We start from the raw sequence: 16,177 nt of genomic DNA, 5'->3' as shown, positions 1-16,177 counted from the left end.
ATTATTGGGTTAGGGTTAACATTAACGTTGAACAATCTGCGTATTGTGTCTGTTTTGTTTGCTTTAGTAACCTCCGGATCCTTCACAAGTCTCCATTTGCCACATCGTCAGACGGTGAGCAGTGGCAAGAAAAGGCCCTGTGTCTGGGCTCAGCCTCCTGTGGATCCACTCTCGTTGGGCATGTCCTGGGTTTCGGAGAGGATGAACTCGGTTAGTATTGCAGCTGAAACCCAAAGATCACATCTTCCCCTCTCACAAATTAGGCTTTCCCTCAGCCGTCACTCTTTGTCCTTTCCCCCTTTTTATCCACAATGGTATCTGCTAACAAATTTATGGGTTTTTAAGCACAAATCATTAAGCAGTTGTGAAGTTCAAATCACTAATATTAGATGTGTTAGTACAATAATTTTTCATATGTTTTTTTGTATTTTTTAACTTCATTATAATTAAGTTGTTTATACACTTCTTTTATGAAATGTTCCTAGCTGGAGATTTCATTCTAGAAAGAAATGTTTGACTTCTCCATGAGTGGTGAAACACCTTCCAGATTAATCAAGGAATGCTAGTTTTATTTTTTTAACGCACCTCAGTAACCCTTACTTTAATAACTAAGAGTCAAAACCATTTTTCCTTATAAATTCAGCCAGAAAAAAAGATCTTTGCAGGGTCTTGGCAAGACCTTCCTTGATGCAGTGGGCCCTCATTACGGGCAATGCAGTGTAAGCATGACTGTTGTGCTGGAAGCCTTAGGAGGTCATGGGTGGTGTTTGGAAGTTGAAGCAGCACTGGTGAGACTGGCCTTCATGCCAGCATGTGCTAAATGCTAGCCAGGTGTAGTTTGCCCTTGCCGCTGTGGCTACTATTAGCATTGCATCCTGCAGTCGTCTGTTTTCAACCAAGGGTGACTTTCCCAGTGGGGAAGAAGAGTACATACCTCTAAATTAGAGCTGCATAATAACCGAAAAACATGTGATTGGTATATTATGTCTGAATATTGCAATCAACACAAGATCGTGGAAAGCATGTACAACCAGACATGGACCTCCATTACGAGAAATTTTGTTTGACGAAAAACATGGCGTTGGGGCAAGATCGGCATCCTGAAAACAGAATGAATATTGAATACATTGCACCAAAACCATGTCTGAACAGTTCTAACAGGACAACTGCAGCATTAGGGTAAGGTACTTATGGTAAACAGAGAGGAGGGGATGACTAGGATCTTAGGCATTTCTGCCAGCTGGACTTCCATCAGGCAGTTACTAAATGATGAACTCTCAAATGTGATGTTTTGAATCAAATGAACATATGATGTGAACTGCTCACACAGGCTTCATAAATGTTGGATTGCTGTTATTGCCAGGTCTTGGAGATATTATTTGATGAGCTTTTTATAGATTCCTGCATTGGATCATGCTTTGCCAGCATCGCTACAATGATATGTCCCAACGAAGGGGCCTCACAGACACATGTTTACAATTTATTCCCATATGGAATTTTCTTGCAGGCTTGTTCCTCATTAAATTATCCGCCTGTTTCCCAGTCATGAGCACCCAATTGTCCTATTAAACTTTTTCGTAAAGTGCCTTGGCGAGTGGAGCATTGTGGACGTTTAACTACACTTATCATCTGTCCTCTCCTTTCTTCCTTTGTCATCCTGTCTTGTCACAAGTTATCCCTTTTTATAAATTGCTTAGAGCTGCATGTGTGCTGCAATTAGACATTTAATGTAAAGATACAGTGCTAACAGGAATTTGCTGTGTGACTGTTTTTACTTTTGCAGGTGAAGTCTACATATTAGCAAGCAGTAAAAGCATGGCACAGTCACACAGTGGGAAACTCTACAAGTTGGTAGACCCAAAAAGGTACACTCAGCTAATTCTTTTGTACTTTCTGTTCTATTTAATTGAGTCTTTGTCTAGTGAGCAAGTGATTCTTGTTTGTCAGAAGGATAAACTAGCCCTCCACACATAATTTCATCCTGTTCTGTTTTTGTGATGTATCACTCAAGGTTCCAGATTCACGGTTAACCTATACAAATGAAGGTGCAGATCATAGTTTGTCACATTAAAATGCAAAGATGTTTTTTTTTCACTCATATCACCCTGGACATTAAGGCTGTAACAGTATGTGCACCTAAATGTCCAGCACAGCCCTGTTGGTTCGGTATGCATGTGTACCGAATGACAAGTGTTGTTTTATTCCTGAACACATAAAACAATGTTTATGTGTGGAACTAAGTGTGCAATGCAACGTTCTGTACTGCAACTTTAAAAAGTGACACTAAAATAGAGAGGACTCCCAGCTATCACTAATCTCTATTCTCTGCTATTTGGGAACATTGAGGTTTCTGGACTAAATCAACCAAATCTTTCAGCAATAAGGTCCATAGCTCGCTCTGCACTTACCTGAATTACTCACCTGGTACTGGAGAAACACTGAAAGTCTAAATCCAGCTGCCTGCAGCATTCAACCAGTCAAAATCCCTGCACAGCACATGAGATGCAATAACGCACTGGTACAGTTGTGATGAACCCCCCTGACTACAGATGATTTGCCAACAGCTGCACTTTTATGGTGTATTCAAGTGCATCTGGTACACTGGACTGTGAATGTTAAACAACTCCAAAGTGATTGAAACCTTTTTATTAAAAACCCCAAAACAACATCGACCATTTTCGAAAAGGGTATTGCTGAATATCCATCCATACATATATACATGGTTGTACCCGCAGTCAGTTCTGTAGTGGCCAGTTTTTTTTTGTTTCTCTTTTTGAAGCAAACCAAAAACGTACCAAAGACACATTTTTATGCACCATTACACCCCTACTGGACACATTGCAGATTAACCATTGGAAATGTACCAATCAGTGGCCCAAAGATCAGAATGAGCCGGTTTTTCCTTGATCAGCTCTGATCAGTAATACATTCAAACTAAGAATTCTCATCATTTTCTGTCTAAATGCATCAATCAAAAGCAACCACTTTGATGCAGTTTATTTGATTTTCGTTTAACTCTAGGTTAGGGACATTTTCTGTCAAAACTACTATCTTTATCTACTATCTATATTTTCTTACCTCTTTTATGTGCTGTAGTACTTAAAAGAAAATCTAAATTTGAAGGTCAAAGCTCAAAGAAAACCAGAAATCGTCCTAGAAAAGCCTAAACATCATCTCTGGTAATAACGCTTTTCATCAAGTCGTCACTCAAGCGCCTCCTTTACCCATAACAAATGTTGAGCAGAAACTGGAGGATATTTCAAAACTGTTATTGTAAGGAAGGAACTACTAGTAGCTAAACTAACTGTGTTGTTACTGGTGTTTTACAGAAAACTTTGCTAAAGGAATTATTTTGGTTAGTTTAAAAAATAATGCAAACATTGACACGTTTTCTTGTTTTTCTGAAGCACGTTTTGGATAAAACTTGATGCTCGTGTGTCATATTTTGTTCGTCATCACAAGGCTTCCGCACACACACGTCGATTTTACTGAATTGAAATCTAGTCTCTATGCAGACTAACACTCAAATATTTGATGCTCCACAACCGTAACGTGGAGCGAAATGTGCAGGGAGTGTGCATGAAAGCAACTTTATCATTTATGCATGTAAATGTCAGTAGCTCATAATGCGTTCCGCATGCATTCAAGTATTAAAAATCATTTTGAAAATGAAGGCTCTATAAAACCCATGTGAAAAACATTTGTCTCTCAAAAGGAGGAAAAAAAATATCCCACACAGTATGGGAGGAGTAAGTAAAAAGTCACAAGAAAGAAAACAGTTCAGACATAAAGAGAGTTTATTTTTCAACCCAGTTTTATCTTAAGCTCCTAGCCAAACCACCAATGATGTTTCCACCTATCTTATCATCGGCATTTCTGCTCAAGACGGATGAAAAAGGTCTTGTAGGACGGAAACCAACCACTCAAGTCGTCAAGTGGAATGTGCAAAGAAAATCCCAAATCTGGTACATTGCTTAAAGCTTTGTCATATTTGATTCAATGAGACAGATCAAATAAGAAAAGCAGACTCTCAGAAGGAGAATCTGTATGCGTCAGATTCATAATAGAAACATATTTGCAGCTGATTATTCCTGAGTGACGACAGTGCCACCCAGGCATACGCACAATTAATGAAACCACAGATTTTTCTAAGGGGCCACAGTGGCTTGCTTTGTATTTATGTTTCCTGGAGTGGCTCCTGAACATATTTCTCCCACAGAACAGTTCTTTCCACCATCAACTGGATGTGTTTAGTCTGAGTGGACCCTGTGGTGCTGGAGATCTGACTTCTAATACACACTGGCTTCATTATTAGGATCTTGTTACAAAGAGATTGGAGAGGGTGTGACAAGGGGGAGTGGATGAAGTACCTAACATGTCTGACCTCAGCACGTTATCAAGTCTGGTGGTCCTTTTGTCTTTTCTTTTCCACACTGCAAGGACATCTGGACCCTAAAGTTGGTTCAGACCATATTTTGGGGGTATAGTGGGTTTTGCAGCATCTATGGCAAAATATTCAGCAACTTTGTGTTTGGGAACATAGAATAGTAGAGGGGAAATGGTGGAACTGTTAGGAGGAGCGGTAAAAGGCTTACAAGAAAACATCAGCCATAAAATCGCTCAGCAGTGTTTGTGTAAACATGTCCTGGCCAGATGACTTCATTTCTAGGTATTTGTTTGTCAGTTGGAGTACCCCTCCAATAATAAATAGGCCACCATGCATTTTGAAACGTTCTGAATGTGTGCGGTATGAGTTATGGTGGATTTGAGAGGAAGAACAAATGCTGGAGGGGGCTTATTTGTGGCAGAGCAGTGGGATGAAAAGATTTCAGATGATATAATCTTTATATAACCACCATAATTACCGCCACAGCTTTAGAATGGGCATCAATGCATGTGTTTTGTGCAACAACATTCAACATCAAGGTAATAGAAAGTGCTTTACATACAATACCAACGTAAATCACAGCAGCAGGTCTCAACGTGACTAAGACCTGAGTTTTATTGAGACTCATGTCCTGAATACCTGCCTGCAGTTTACGGTTCCTGTTGATCATGGGCAGGTACTCATGGGCAGTCTAACCACTTGGTTTCCATTTTATTACCATCTTATTAAATATTATTTACATGCTTAAAGCATCATAAAATAAACTGTAGAAACCCTGTTTTGCCACAACCGAGCTCTGACACACACTGTGACTAAATAATAAATTATTATTGACCGCTCACAGCAGGCAGGCTGGATAAAATGTTTAAATGTTGTTTATGATACATTAAAATTGAAATTGGAAATAGCAAAAAATTGGTAACACAAATTGAGGAAACATTTCAGTTAACTGAAATAATTAAAAACTGCAATTAAAAGGGAAAACTGTATCTAACTGTATTGTGAGTTTATAAACTAACTAAAACGTACTGAAATTAGAGACAGAATAGCCTTGGTTTCTTGTTTATCAATTTATTTATAGGCCTTGCAGACTGATGTGAAATGGATTTTTTTGAACTTGAGCAGTTTTAAGTCAGCTGTCGGCATTGTAAGGCACCCCATTGTCCCTGGCGGCACTTTATAAATTACACTTCTGCTCACCACACTAGCCCGCAAAATGACGACAGGATAAGTTGGGAGAAAGCACCAGAGTCCTATATGGGATTCCTTTGAGTTTGACTGCGACAGACAAAAGCAAGTGTCTTGTAGTAGAAATGGGTAATAAAATATGTGTAATTCTTCTCAAGGATAAAAGTTGCGAGTACTTTGACCAGCTAGCTGCCCTGAAAGAGAAGCTGCATCATGGCCAGATAGCGCTGGGAAAGAAACAACCATAATGGAGTGCTTGTAAGCAAGCTGCTGGCCAGTTAATTTACAGAAACACCGCAAGCAGGGGAAAAAACGTTAGTATTATATTAGTTAATTATGTTCATATCTGTCCTTAGCCTTTGGAATATTTTCAGCAGCTGCAGTATTATACACGTTTCCACTTTAGGCTGCTATCCTGTGGACTGTTGGTTGTTCAACAGTAGCTGAATATATTCTTTGAAAACGGTATCTTGTTTTGAGTCTTTATTGACCAAATAAATACGATACACTGAGCTTTTTGAGTCCTGCACCTAAAAATTAACCCAAGTATGAATAAAACTAAAATAAAAACTAAACTAAAACTAAGCATTATTAAAATAACAACAACTAGCAAACCCACTCTGGAAGCTAAATAAACCTAACTGAATTAGAGAAAAAAAACAGTCACAATGAAATAAAACTATAGTGAAAAATTCCAAACTATTATAACCTTGCTAAAAGACCCCAATTGTGCCCAATCTTTAACTTCCTTGCTCCCAATGATTAACCAGATTTGTGAAACTCCACAATTCTCTACCTGATATCTTCCCTGATTTCTCAGGATTTTGCCACCAGGTCACACATAAAGTAGTGTGTTTGAGGTTTTGCCTTAAAATCCACCCTCAGGTGTGAATCCAACTTATGCCTGGTTCACACGGCAAGTTTTTAAAATTTTCAGTTGGTTTTCATACCTGAGAGACCCCACACATGACCACAATAATCATCGATATAACAGGTTTGGTCCTACAGTGTGTGGTGTCCAGCCACACTGTAAACACAACACACCACACACAAACAGTTTCCACTCACAAACATTCAGATGTCAGACGGGAAATCTCGCAAACCCTCTCAACATCAAACATGAGTTCAGAGTAATTGCCCTCCATGTTTCCATCATCTCGCTTTCCGATTGCCCAGTCACATTCAACAGGCTGCGTGCTTGTTCGTCCTCGGGGAACACTCCACGCAGTAGGATATCGGGCCAAGACAATCCAAACAGTTGAATATGCCAGATTTAAGATTGGAGCCGTCCGGACATCTTTCCGAGCAGACTCTCATAAGATTATCTTAAGAGCCATCGCGATGACCAGGACATGTCGGAAGGGGAAGATCGAGGCAAAAATCGGCATAAATATCCTGTCATGTGAACCAGGCATAACTGAAATGTTATGTATTCTATCAAAGCTTAGAGGCCATGGTATCATCATTGGGCTTTCCCAAATAGTTTGAAGGCAAAGTAAGCTATGTGAATGTAAACGTTTCAAATTGACCAAAGTAATAAGCATTCTGTAAAATCCTCTTTCAATATTTTGACATTTAGCGTAAAAAAATAATTTTCATCCTCAGTCTGATTTAATGTCAGACAGTGGGGGAAAAAAGTTGTCTTTTTAAACACTATTTGTAAGTAAACAGAGCTAAACCCTGTGATGCTTTCTGGTATAAAATGCTTCTTGGTTTTCTGTTCAGTGAAACAGAAAACAAGAGAGCATTATCAGAAAGGATGTTTCACACATTCAAGGCTTTGTCAACTGGAGGCTCGACTAATTTACTTCAGATAGGCTCCTCGGTTATGAACCCTGTTAGCCATGGAAGTCACAAATCTCTAATGTGTTTGGAAAGCGCACATCGGGTGCCTCTCTGTAGGTTGTGTATATGGATATAAACTGTGTGGGTGGTGGGTACATGCACACATGCACATCTGTGAGCCTTTGTGAGCGTGCGTTGCGTTTGCTCCCACCACTCTGCAGGAAAAAAAGCCTTTTCTCTATTTCCCTATCCCTCTTAAATCTTCCTGCATCTCTGCTGTGGTCCTTCCTTTACAAAGCTGCATGCCAGCCCGGCTGAATAGCCCCAGATTCTACAATGCACAGTAAATTTCTTGCACAATTAAAACAAGGAATGAAGCTACAAAAGGAGCCCCCAAACAATGGAGTCAGATGACAAAACAGCAAAGGAGACCACACTGGGCCGTTTGATTAAGCCATTGTTAAGGTGCACAATGTACACCACTCCATAGCCCTTTTCTCACATATACCTCATGTCAATCAAATAGGCCTTGCAAACTAACTAGCTAAATATACTCTGGCTTAAATAAAAATCAGACAGATTTGGAACAAATTTGATAAAGAATAAAGATATATTAAAGAACGCACTTCTTAAACAACATACGTTCCAGTGTTAATGTTGAGCTCATATAGAAAGGAGGAGGGGTGAGCTTTGTTTCCGTCTTCGTTATTTTTCTCATACTGTATAAACAACTATGCGTCCAATCCAGAACTTAATGCTCAAATTTGAATATATATTATATTGTAATGCCAGTGCAACCTGCCCAGCTGGGTTATATTTATCTCTTTCTGTGCATTTATCTAACCAATGTGAGCACAGTTTTGCCTTTTTCACTCTCTCACTATCACATGCACCACCCTTTCCAAAGTTGATAAATTCCCACAGTGGCTGTTGACCCAGCTGCTTTTGTCAAGTGGCGCTACCAGCAGGTGCTGTTTTCACAGCCACCCTGGCAGCCGTACAGGCTGTTTAGCAGTGCTGCTGACCCCTGCCTGCTATTAACAGTGTTCGCTACAGACCCCCCAACTCTCCAGGGACTCTTACTCTTTCTCTTTTTCCTTCTCTTTCTGTTTTCTTCCTTTTTTGCTCTTTTTTTTAACTACATGCAGCCTGCAACAACAAAAGCCAACAGGCAGGGAGTCTGCAGTTGGGTGCTGATGGGAGCATGGGAATCAACCCCCCCCCCTCTTACTACCTTCTATCCTGAAATTAAAAGCCATTACAGCACATGAACGGCCACATTATTGTCAGTATGTTTATCAGAACTTTTGGTGGATGTCTTTTAAGCAGCAAGGTAAACAGAAATACCAGATTACACTCTTAACAAGGACCTGCATCTCGTCCAACTGACTGCAACCTTTAAAATAGGTGAGAAAATGTGAAATTTGCTGCAGGGGGCGGGGGTTGATCAGGGATCTTAAGAGTGGATTAACTTCAAAACCAACTGCTCAGACTAGTGTAAGGCAGTAGGTGAACAAAAATAAATTAAGTATTCAAAAAATGATTTGAGATTCTGACTCTGACTAAATGCAGGTCAGTTTATAAAGTGGTAGAAAATGCAATTAAAGCACCTGTTATGGTGAAAGACTAGGGGTGCACCGATCGATCAGGCGGCCGATCCATGGACCCTGATTTCCTTAATTTTTGGTGATCGGCTGATGTGAAACCGATCTTATCTACCTCTGCAAAGGTTGGAAAATATAAAAAAATTAAAGACTAAAGTAACAGATTTTTTTTTTTAGTTCAGTTAAATGTAGTAGTTTGGAGAGCAATGCTCTAAACCTTTCATGTATATTTGAGAGCACCACTTTCTCTGCAGTTAAAACAAGTTTGTATTGTTTCACAGGTATTTTTCAATATTTTCAGTAAAATAAGATTGGAACATTGAAAGTGTATTGTGACCTTATAACACCTGACAGTATCAGTTATATTTAAAAAAATCGAAATCAGCAGGTCAGGCTTTTGAAAGGTCGGTGATCGGCCAGAAAGCTGCAATTGTTGCACCCCAATGAAACACCTACAGAATTAAGGAAGAAATTGTTCATTTAGTCAGATAGTCTACCTGTTGATCAGTATATAGACAGGATTTACACTGATATGTCTGCATACAGGTCCTTCTCAAAACATTAGCATATTGTGATAAAGTTAATTATTTTCTATAATGTAATGATGAAAATTTAACGTTCATATATTTTAGATTCATTGCACACTAACTGAAATATTTCAGGTCTTTTATTGTCTTAATACGGATGATTGTGGCATACAGCTCATGAAAACCCAAAATTCCTATCTCACAAAATTAGCATATTTCATCCGACCAATAAAAGAAAAGTGTTTTTAATACAAACAACGTCAACCTTCAAATAATCATGTACAGTTATGCACTCAATACTTGGTCGGGAATCCTTTTGCAGAAATGACTGCTTCAATGCGGCGTGGCATGGAGGCAATCAGCCTGTGGCACTGCTGAGGTCTTATGGAGGCCCAGGATGCTTCGATAGCGGCCTTTAGCTCATCCAGAGTGTTGGGTCTTGAGTCTCTCAACGTTCTCTTCACAATATCCCACAGATTCTCTATGGGGTTCAGGTCAGGAGAGTTGGCAGGCCAATTGAGCACAGTGATACCATAGTCAGTAAACCATTTACCAGTGGTTTTGGCACTGTGAGCAGGTGCTAGGTCGTGCTGAAAAATGAAATCTTCATCTCCATAAAGCTTTTCAGCAGATGGAAGCATGAAGTGCTCCAAAATCTCCTGATAGCTAGCTGCATTGACCCTGGCCTTGATAAAACACAGTGGACCAACACCAGCAGCTGACACGGCACCCCAGACCATGACTGACTGTGGGTACTTGACACTGGACTTCTGGCATTTTGGCATTTCCTTCTCCCCAGTCTTCCTCCAGACTCTGGCACATTGATTTCTGAATGACATGCAGAATTTGCTTTCATCCGAAAAAGGTACTTTGGACCACTGAGCAACAGTCCAGTGCTGCTTCTCTGTAGCCCAGGTCTGGGGAATGCGGCACCTGTAGCCCATTTCCTGCACACGCCTGTGCACGGTGGCTCTGGATGTTTCTACTCCAGACTCAGTCCACTGCTTCCGCAGGTCCCCCAAGGTCTGGAATCGGCCCTTCTCCACAATCTTCCTCAGGGTCCGGTCACCTCTTCTCGTTGTGCAGCGTTTTCTGCCAAACTTTTTCCTTCCCACAGACTTCCCACTGAGGTGCCTTGATACAGCACTCTGGGAACAGCCTATTTGTTCAGAAATTTCTTTCTGTGTCTTACCCTCTTGCTTGAGGGTGTCAATAGTGGCCTTCTGGACAGCAGTCAGGTCGGCAGTCTTACCCATGATTGGGGTTTTGAGTGATGAACCAGGCTGGGAGTTTTAAAGGCCTCAGGAATCTTTTGCAGGTGTTTAGAGTTAACTCGTTGATTCAGATGATTAGGTTCATAGCTCGTTTAGAGACCCTTTTAATGATATGCTAATTTTGTGAGATAGGAATTTTGGGTTTTCATGAGCTGTATGCCAAAATCATCCGTATTAAGACAATAAAAGACCTGAAATATTTCAGTTAGTGTGCAATGAATCTAAAATATATGAATGTTAAATTTTCATCATGACATTATAGAAAATAATGAACTTTATCACAATATGCTAATTTTTTGAGAAGGACCTGTAGGTCAGTAGCAGACTGTGAGCACCTGTGAGTTGCAGGAATAGGCCTCTTTCAACCAAATCTTTCCACCTTTCAGTCAAATAATTCATATTTAAATTAAAAATACACCATGTTTGTCAAAACTGCAGCACAGTAGGATTCTGAATATTGCGAATAATTTTGATGCAACAGTGTGAAAGAGCATGTTTATAAGGCTTGAACAAGGCCACACAAAAAGTTTGGCTTTCTTTTTGTCAAGTGAATTATATCAGTCTCAGGTGGAATTTATAATCATAAAGAAACTTTGGCTTAAAAGGAAGAAATTTTCAACACCGGTTCTGAACTGCACATAGGTGTGGCTTCTGCTGCTGAATGAGTTGAATTTGCTCTTAGGCCATGATTGATGAGGCTTGGTCTCTAATGGCCTAAGCATTTCACACACTGACCTCACTACTCAAGCCTGTTGTCTCTCATACCAGAATCAGTTGACCAGAGTCCAGTTACCCTGCTTGTGTTACTGTGTGTTGGATTGTCCAGTGTTTTGTCCCTCAGCACAACAGACTTGTTAACACAACAATATTTATTTCTCTCTCCCCCACAAACAGACACACTGATGTGTTTGTACACGTGTGTGTTTGTGTGTGGGCCAGTGTTCAACAGGCCCTAACAGACACTTCACTTGATTACACACTTGGTATTATTTCCAGACTTGTGGAGCGTGATGTGAAAAGATTCAGTTTCAGCCCATTTGCTGATGTGCGTGCCTGGATGTTTGTCTTAATATGGAGCGATCGCAGTATGTCTCTTTGGTTCTCAAACTTGACACATATGGTGTGGAGATGTTTGTGTTTGTGTCTGTGTGAATTTTCCAAGTCATATTTATTTCTGAAAGGGGCCTTTTCTTTGCCATATGAATTGTTTTGCTCCTCAGATTGGAGAAATGTTCGAGGCAGACCGACAAAAAGACAGAATGTACAAGGATTGTTACAGCGCTCTGCAAAAGTAGTCTCATTCTGTCTCATTATAGCCACAAACCTCAGGGTATGTTATGTGATGTTCCTACTTAAAGAACTGTATCATTTTAAAAATATAAAGAAATCTGGTTTTTAATTTATTGTGTTGTTGGCATTTGTATTCAGCCCCCTTTATTTTGATGTCCTTAAGTAAAATTCCGTGTAAAACCAGTGTAAATAAACGACTGTGGTCCAGTAGGAAGAGTAGTTGTCTTGCACTCAGTAGGTTATCGGTGCGATAACCTACTGAGTTATCAGTAAGGTTTGGTCCTACAGTGTGTGGTGTCCAGCCCACTGGAGATGTTTCCAACAATTGGTTCTATGGATGGGACCTAGCAAATAGGTTTTTATAGACCTTCTGTGATATTATCAGTTAAGTGCCTGGTTTTGCTCTCTATCATTTCTTCCGTCATCCTGAGTTTCCTCTCGCTCTTCTTAATATCTGCTGCAGGCCTCATGCCCCCAAGGAGTGTCAGCGCCAGGTGGAGCCACCAGAGCTGCTAATGACGGCTTGTTCCAGAAACTGCAAGAATGGACATTGTACTCCAACTAGCAAGTGCTGCTGTAGCCCCGGGTGGGAAGGACCCTTCTGCCGAATAGGTTAGTATGATTAGGATTAAAATCCATGTGTTGTTTCACTCCTGACATGCACAGTAAATGAAGTTTTGTTATAAACCAGTGTAAAGCGTTGCTTTTCTGTTACTGTAGCTAAATGTGAACCAGCCTGTCGCAATGGAGGAGTCTGCATAGAACCAAACAAGTGCCTGTGTAAGAGTGGTTATTCTGGCTCTCAGTGTGAGAAGAGTGAGCGTGGGATGCCCAACAACCAGGAGAAAGACGGCATACTGGACCACATCATTGACATGACCTCATATCTCTTAGACCTGACCAGCTTCATCGTATAGGGGTGCGCGGAGGGGGACTGCTCCCCGCCGCCACCCTCACATTGACACAAATCTACCTATCACCGCCAGCAGACTCGTACCAAGGTGTCATTAATGTTGCTATTTAATCTCCCTCACCTGAGTGCAAACGAGCGCACACACAAACACACAGATACACCCAGGATCCCATCAGACTGCTTTGGATCCACACTTACCATAAAAAAAAACTTTCCCTCCTCCCACCTATAAGCTATTTGCTCTGAGCACCAGGCCTGGCATCCAAGCCGTGTTGACATTGAAAGAGGCCTGCAGACATTTCTTTACCCGCCCTCAGCTGCCTCCACAGCTTCAGGAACGTATCTGGACAGGACTGTACCAAACCAAGACTCCGGATCTTTTCTTCAGGGCCTACTAAAACCCATTTCAGGACTTTGTTAGGGATTAAAAACGTTAAAGCCTGGCTCAGATCAAGAACTGGTTAATGCTCCATCCAAAGCGGAGCAAAATAATCATCTACAAACAAACATTGAAAGAACAGAAGTCTTTGTCCACAATGAGCCTGCAGTGTGTCGTGTAAGGATCATGTTATATCATCTATGATGTTATATTTGGTTAGTGGACACATTCTCATGATAACTAAAGCAATCTACAGTCTGTTTTACAACATTTACCTGTTTATGAGTATAAAGAAGAAGACACAGAGAACCGATGGAGTGAAAAAGTTTCAGGATTATGAATGAGTATTTGGCTTTCATTCACTGTATTCATTTTCACTTTCTGAACATCATTTTTCAAAATGAATTGAAAGCTGTCATAGTGAGAGGTTTGACATTCATAAACACCACAAAGTCACAGGCTTCCATCAACAAATTGTCACACACTGAAACAAAAACCCACACTCTAAACTACAAAGGGAAGAAACAAGGCAGTGATGTATATTTCCAATAGAGCTTATTACTTAGCATTACAAAAATGAATCTAGCATTACTCTCATAGAAGAGGGTTTATTTTTTTAATCGTGATAATATATGGGAGAATATGGTGTTCCTAGAAGGCCGTTTTACACTAAGCTTGTCAGGTCATGTTGTACTTATATATATATATTGCAGCTTTTAAAGAGACACGTGTGGATTTTTCTGTTTTGTTTTGGTCAGTGTTAATGTAATGCATGTCTGTGCCTGCATAGAGTAATTCACAACAGTTGGGGGAGACCATCTATTTCCCCTGACAGATGATTATATTACCACTGTCAAAAATGTGTCTCTGTTGTGAGATGATCAAAGATGGTGTTGGGCCTCCGAGTCAGAGTGGAAGTAGCTGACGGTCAGGGGCAGATCTTATCCACGAAGAGCAGATTTCAGATTAACCTAAGGGCAAATATTCATCATGATTAAACTGTCTAACAAGCTATATGAAAATTAAACACAGCTGGAGTTGTCAGGAGATAAAATAATGTGTCTCATTTCAGTTGTCAGACTGAGGCCCACACAGGCATTCATGCATATGCATACGCACATTCTTTCAAGACCAACGGATAATTTTATTGTTTTATTTCAAAATTCCTAAAAGTAGGTCCTCTTCTGTTAAACAGTTTGGATGGTAAACTTTTGTTTTCATCTAAAAAACAAATCCAATAAATTCTGTATTTGTCGTTCATCTCCTGCTTCGCTCAGCTCTACCTGGGTTTAATATATCAGGATGGATTATTCATGCTGTAAAGTAAAAAAATCATAACTTTTTTAGCACTTAATGTGAAAGTTGCATTGTAGCTGCTGAGACGGCGTGGTGTGAATAGAATAACCGTTTTCATTATTTAAGTAGTTACACAAATAAAATAATTATTTAAGTTCTCTATTTGGTTTTTACCGTTGTACTGTATGTGACATTTTTTATTCCTGTATTGTAAATAAAACTAGGGATAACTCTGTTTCTCCTCAGAAATATCAATATGTCTATTAAAATTTATAGCATGTCTTCAATACTTGGCTGTTTTGTTCTGGCTGTTACTTTTTTTTACAGTAATAAGAGCTTTGTTTTGTTTGTACAAAAACAAAACTCATGACTTAAATCAAGTAATTTTTTTATTACAAAATGTTCTTGCAAAGCCAATATTTTCAAGAAAATGTTTTCTAATTATTTCACGCATACATTTAAAAATTAAAGAATATTAAGTCAGCAGATGAAAGATGAATCACAGTTACTGATGCTAAGATTTTAATTGTTTTTGTGAATGACAGGTCAAGTGTAAGGTGAGGCAACACAAAAGTGCTCTTCAGGGCCAACAGAGTACGTTAAAATACAAACTTGAAATTAAAACACATTAAAATGTGTATTAAATATAAAGATTTAAAATGCAACTTTAAAACAAGTAATGATGAAATACATTTTTGTCTGGAAAACTGCAGTAAACTACTGTTTCCACTCCAGGTTTAAAGAAGCCATTAATTTACAGGTTTTTTTTCTTAGAAAACTGATTTCTAAACTTAGGAGCAAACAAGCCAAATGCTGCCTCACTTTCTTTAGTTCTGGTAGTGGAAACAGGTGACCTTATAGATGTAGAAGGTTCATAACTGACAGACTGACCATTTCAGTGCTCCATGGCCCAGTAAAAAACAAATATGTCCTTTAACAGAGAGGAAGCCAGTGCAGTGCAGTGATTTAAGACATGGCGGTACCTGATGCATCTTTTTGGAGTTGGTCAGGATTCTGGCAGCCGCATTTTGGATGAGCTGTTTTTTTTTTTGTCACCAAACCAGTAAAAACATTATTTATCTGATATATAACCTGCTGCATTGAAAAGCATGCCCCGATTTCCCTGTCATATTTTAACGAGCTTTAAATAATTCCATTTACAATACTAGTAGGCTTATTTAGCTGATTTTCTGCAGCTGTTTTTTCTGCTTTAAGTGGGATGACAATCTGGGCCGTTCAAACCATTTCTATTATTATTACACTCTGGCTTTCCTTCATCAAAAACTGGTGTGAATTTGGGCTACAAAATGAGTTCCACATCTTATTTATGAAACCGTGTGAAAACTGACCGATTACAGCATACCAATGGGTGCTGATAATTGAGGCTCCTGGAATCGTACATCAAACACTGCACCCCTATTTATTCATAGTTTAAGAGGCCTCACCCATAGAATTTGTGACAGGAATATGTTAAAGACAGTAAAACGGAAAGATTTCAATAAGCTCTTAAAGTGAAAGTGCCACAACAGAGGAT

The 16,177-nt window shown here is 39.6% G+C and overlaps 1 protein-coding gene across 1 annotated transcript in view; it reads left to right on the top strand.

Moving 5' to 3' along the window:
- Positions 1 to 14,930, top strand: part of LOC124869215 (hedgehog interacting protein) — a 44,224-nt gene extending 29,294 nt beyond the window's left edge. The window contains exons 10-13 of the mRNA XM_047366988.1: positions 68 to 210; positions 1,784 to 1,865; positions 12,519 to 12,667; positions 12,776 to 14,930. Coding sequence (XP_047222944.1) covers positions 68 to 210; positions 1,784 to 1,865; positions 12,519 to 12,667; positions 12,776 to 12,972 — 571 coding nt within the window. The 3' untranslated portion in view covers positions 12,973 to 14,930. The remainder of the gene's footprint in view (positions 1 to 67; positions 211 to 1,783; positions 1,866 to 12,518; positions 12,668 to 12,775) is intronic.
- Positions 14,931 to 16,177: the final 1,247 nt, after the last annotated feature.

The sequence above is a fragment of the Girardinichthys multiradiatus genome, chromosome 5 (genome assembly GCF_021462225.1).
Source record: "Girardinichthys multiradiatus isolate DD_20200921_A chromosome 5, DD_fGirMul_XY1, whole genome shotgun sequence".
Lineage (NCBI taxonomy): Eukaryota > Metazoa > Chordata > Actinopteri > Cyprinodontiformes > Goodeidae > Girardinichthys > Girardinichthys multiradiatus.
The sequence above is the reverse complement of the archived record's forward strand: the minus strand, read 5'-3'. Positions and strand labels throughout refer to the sequence as shown.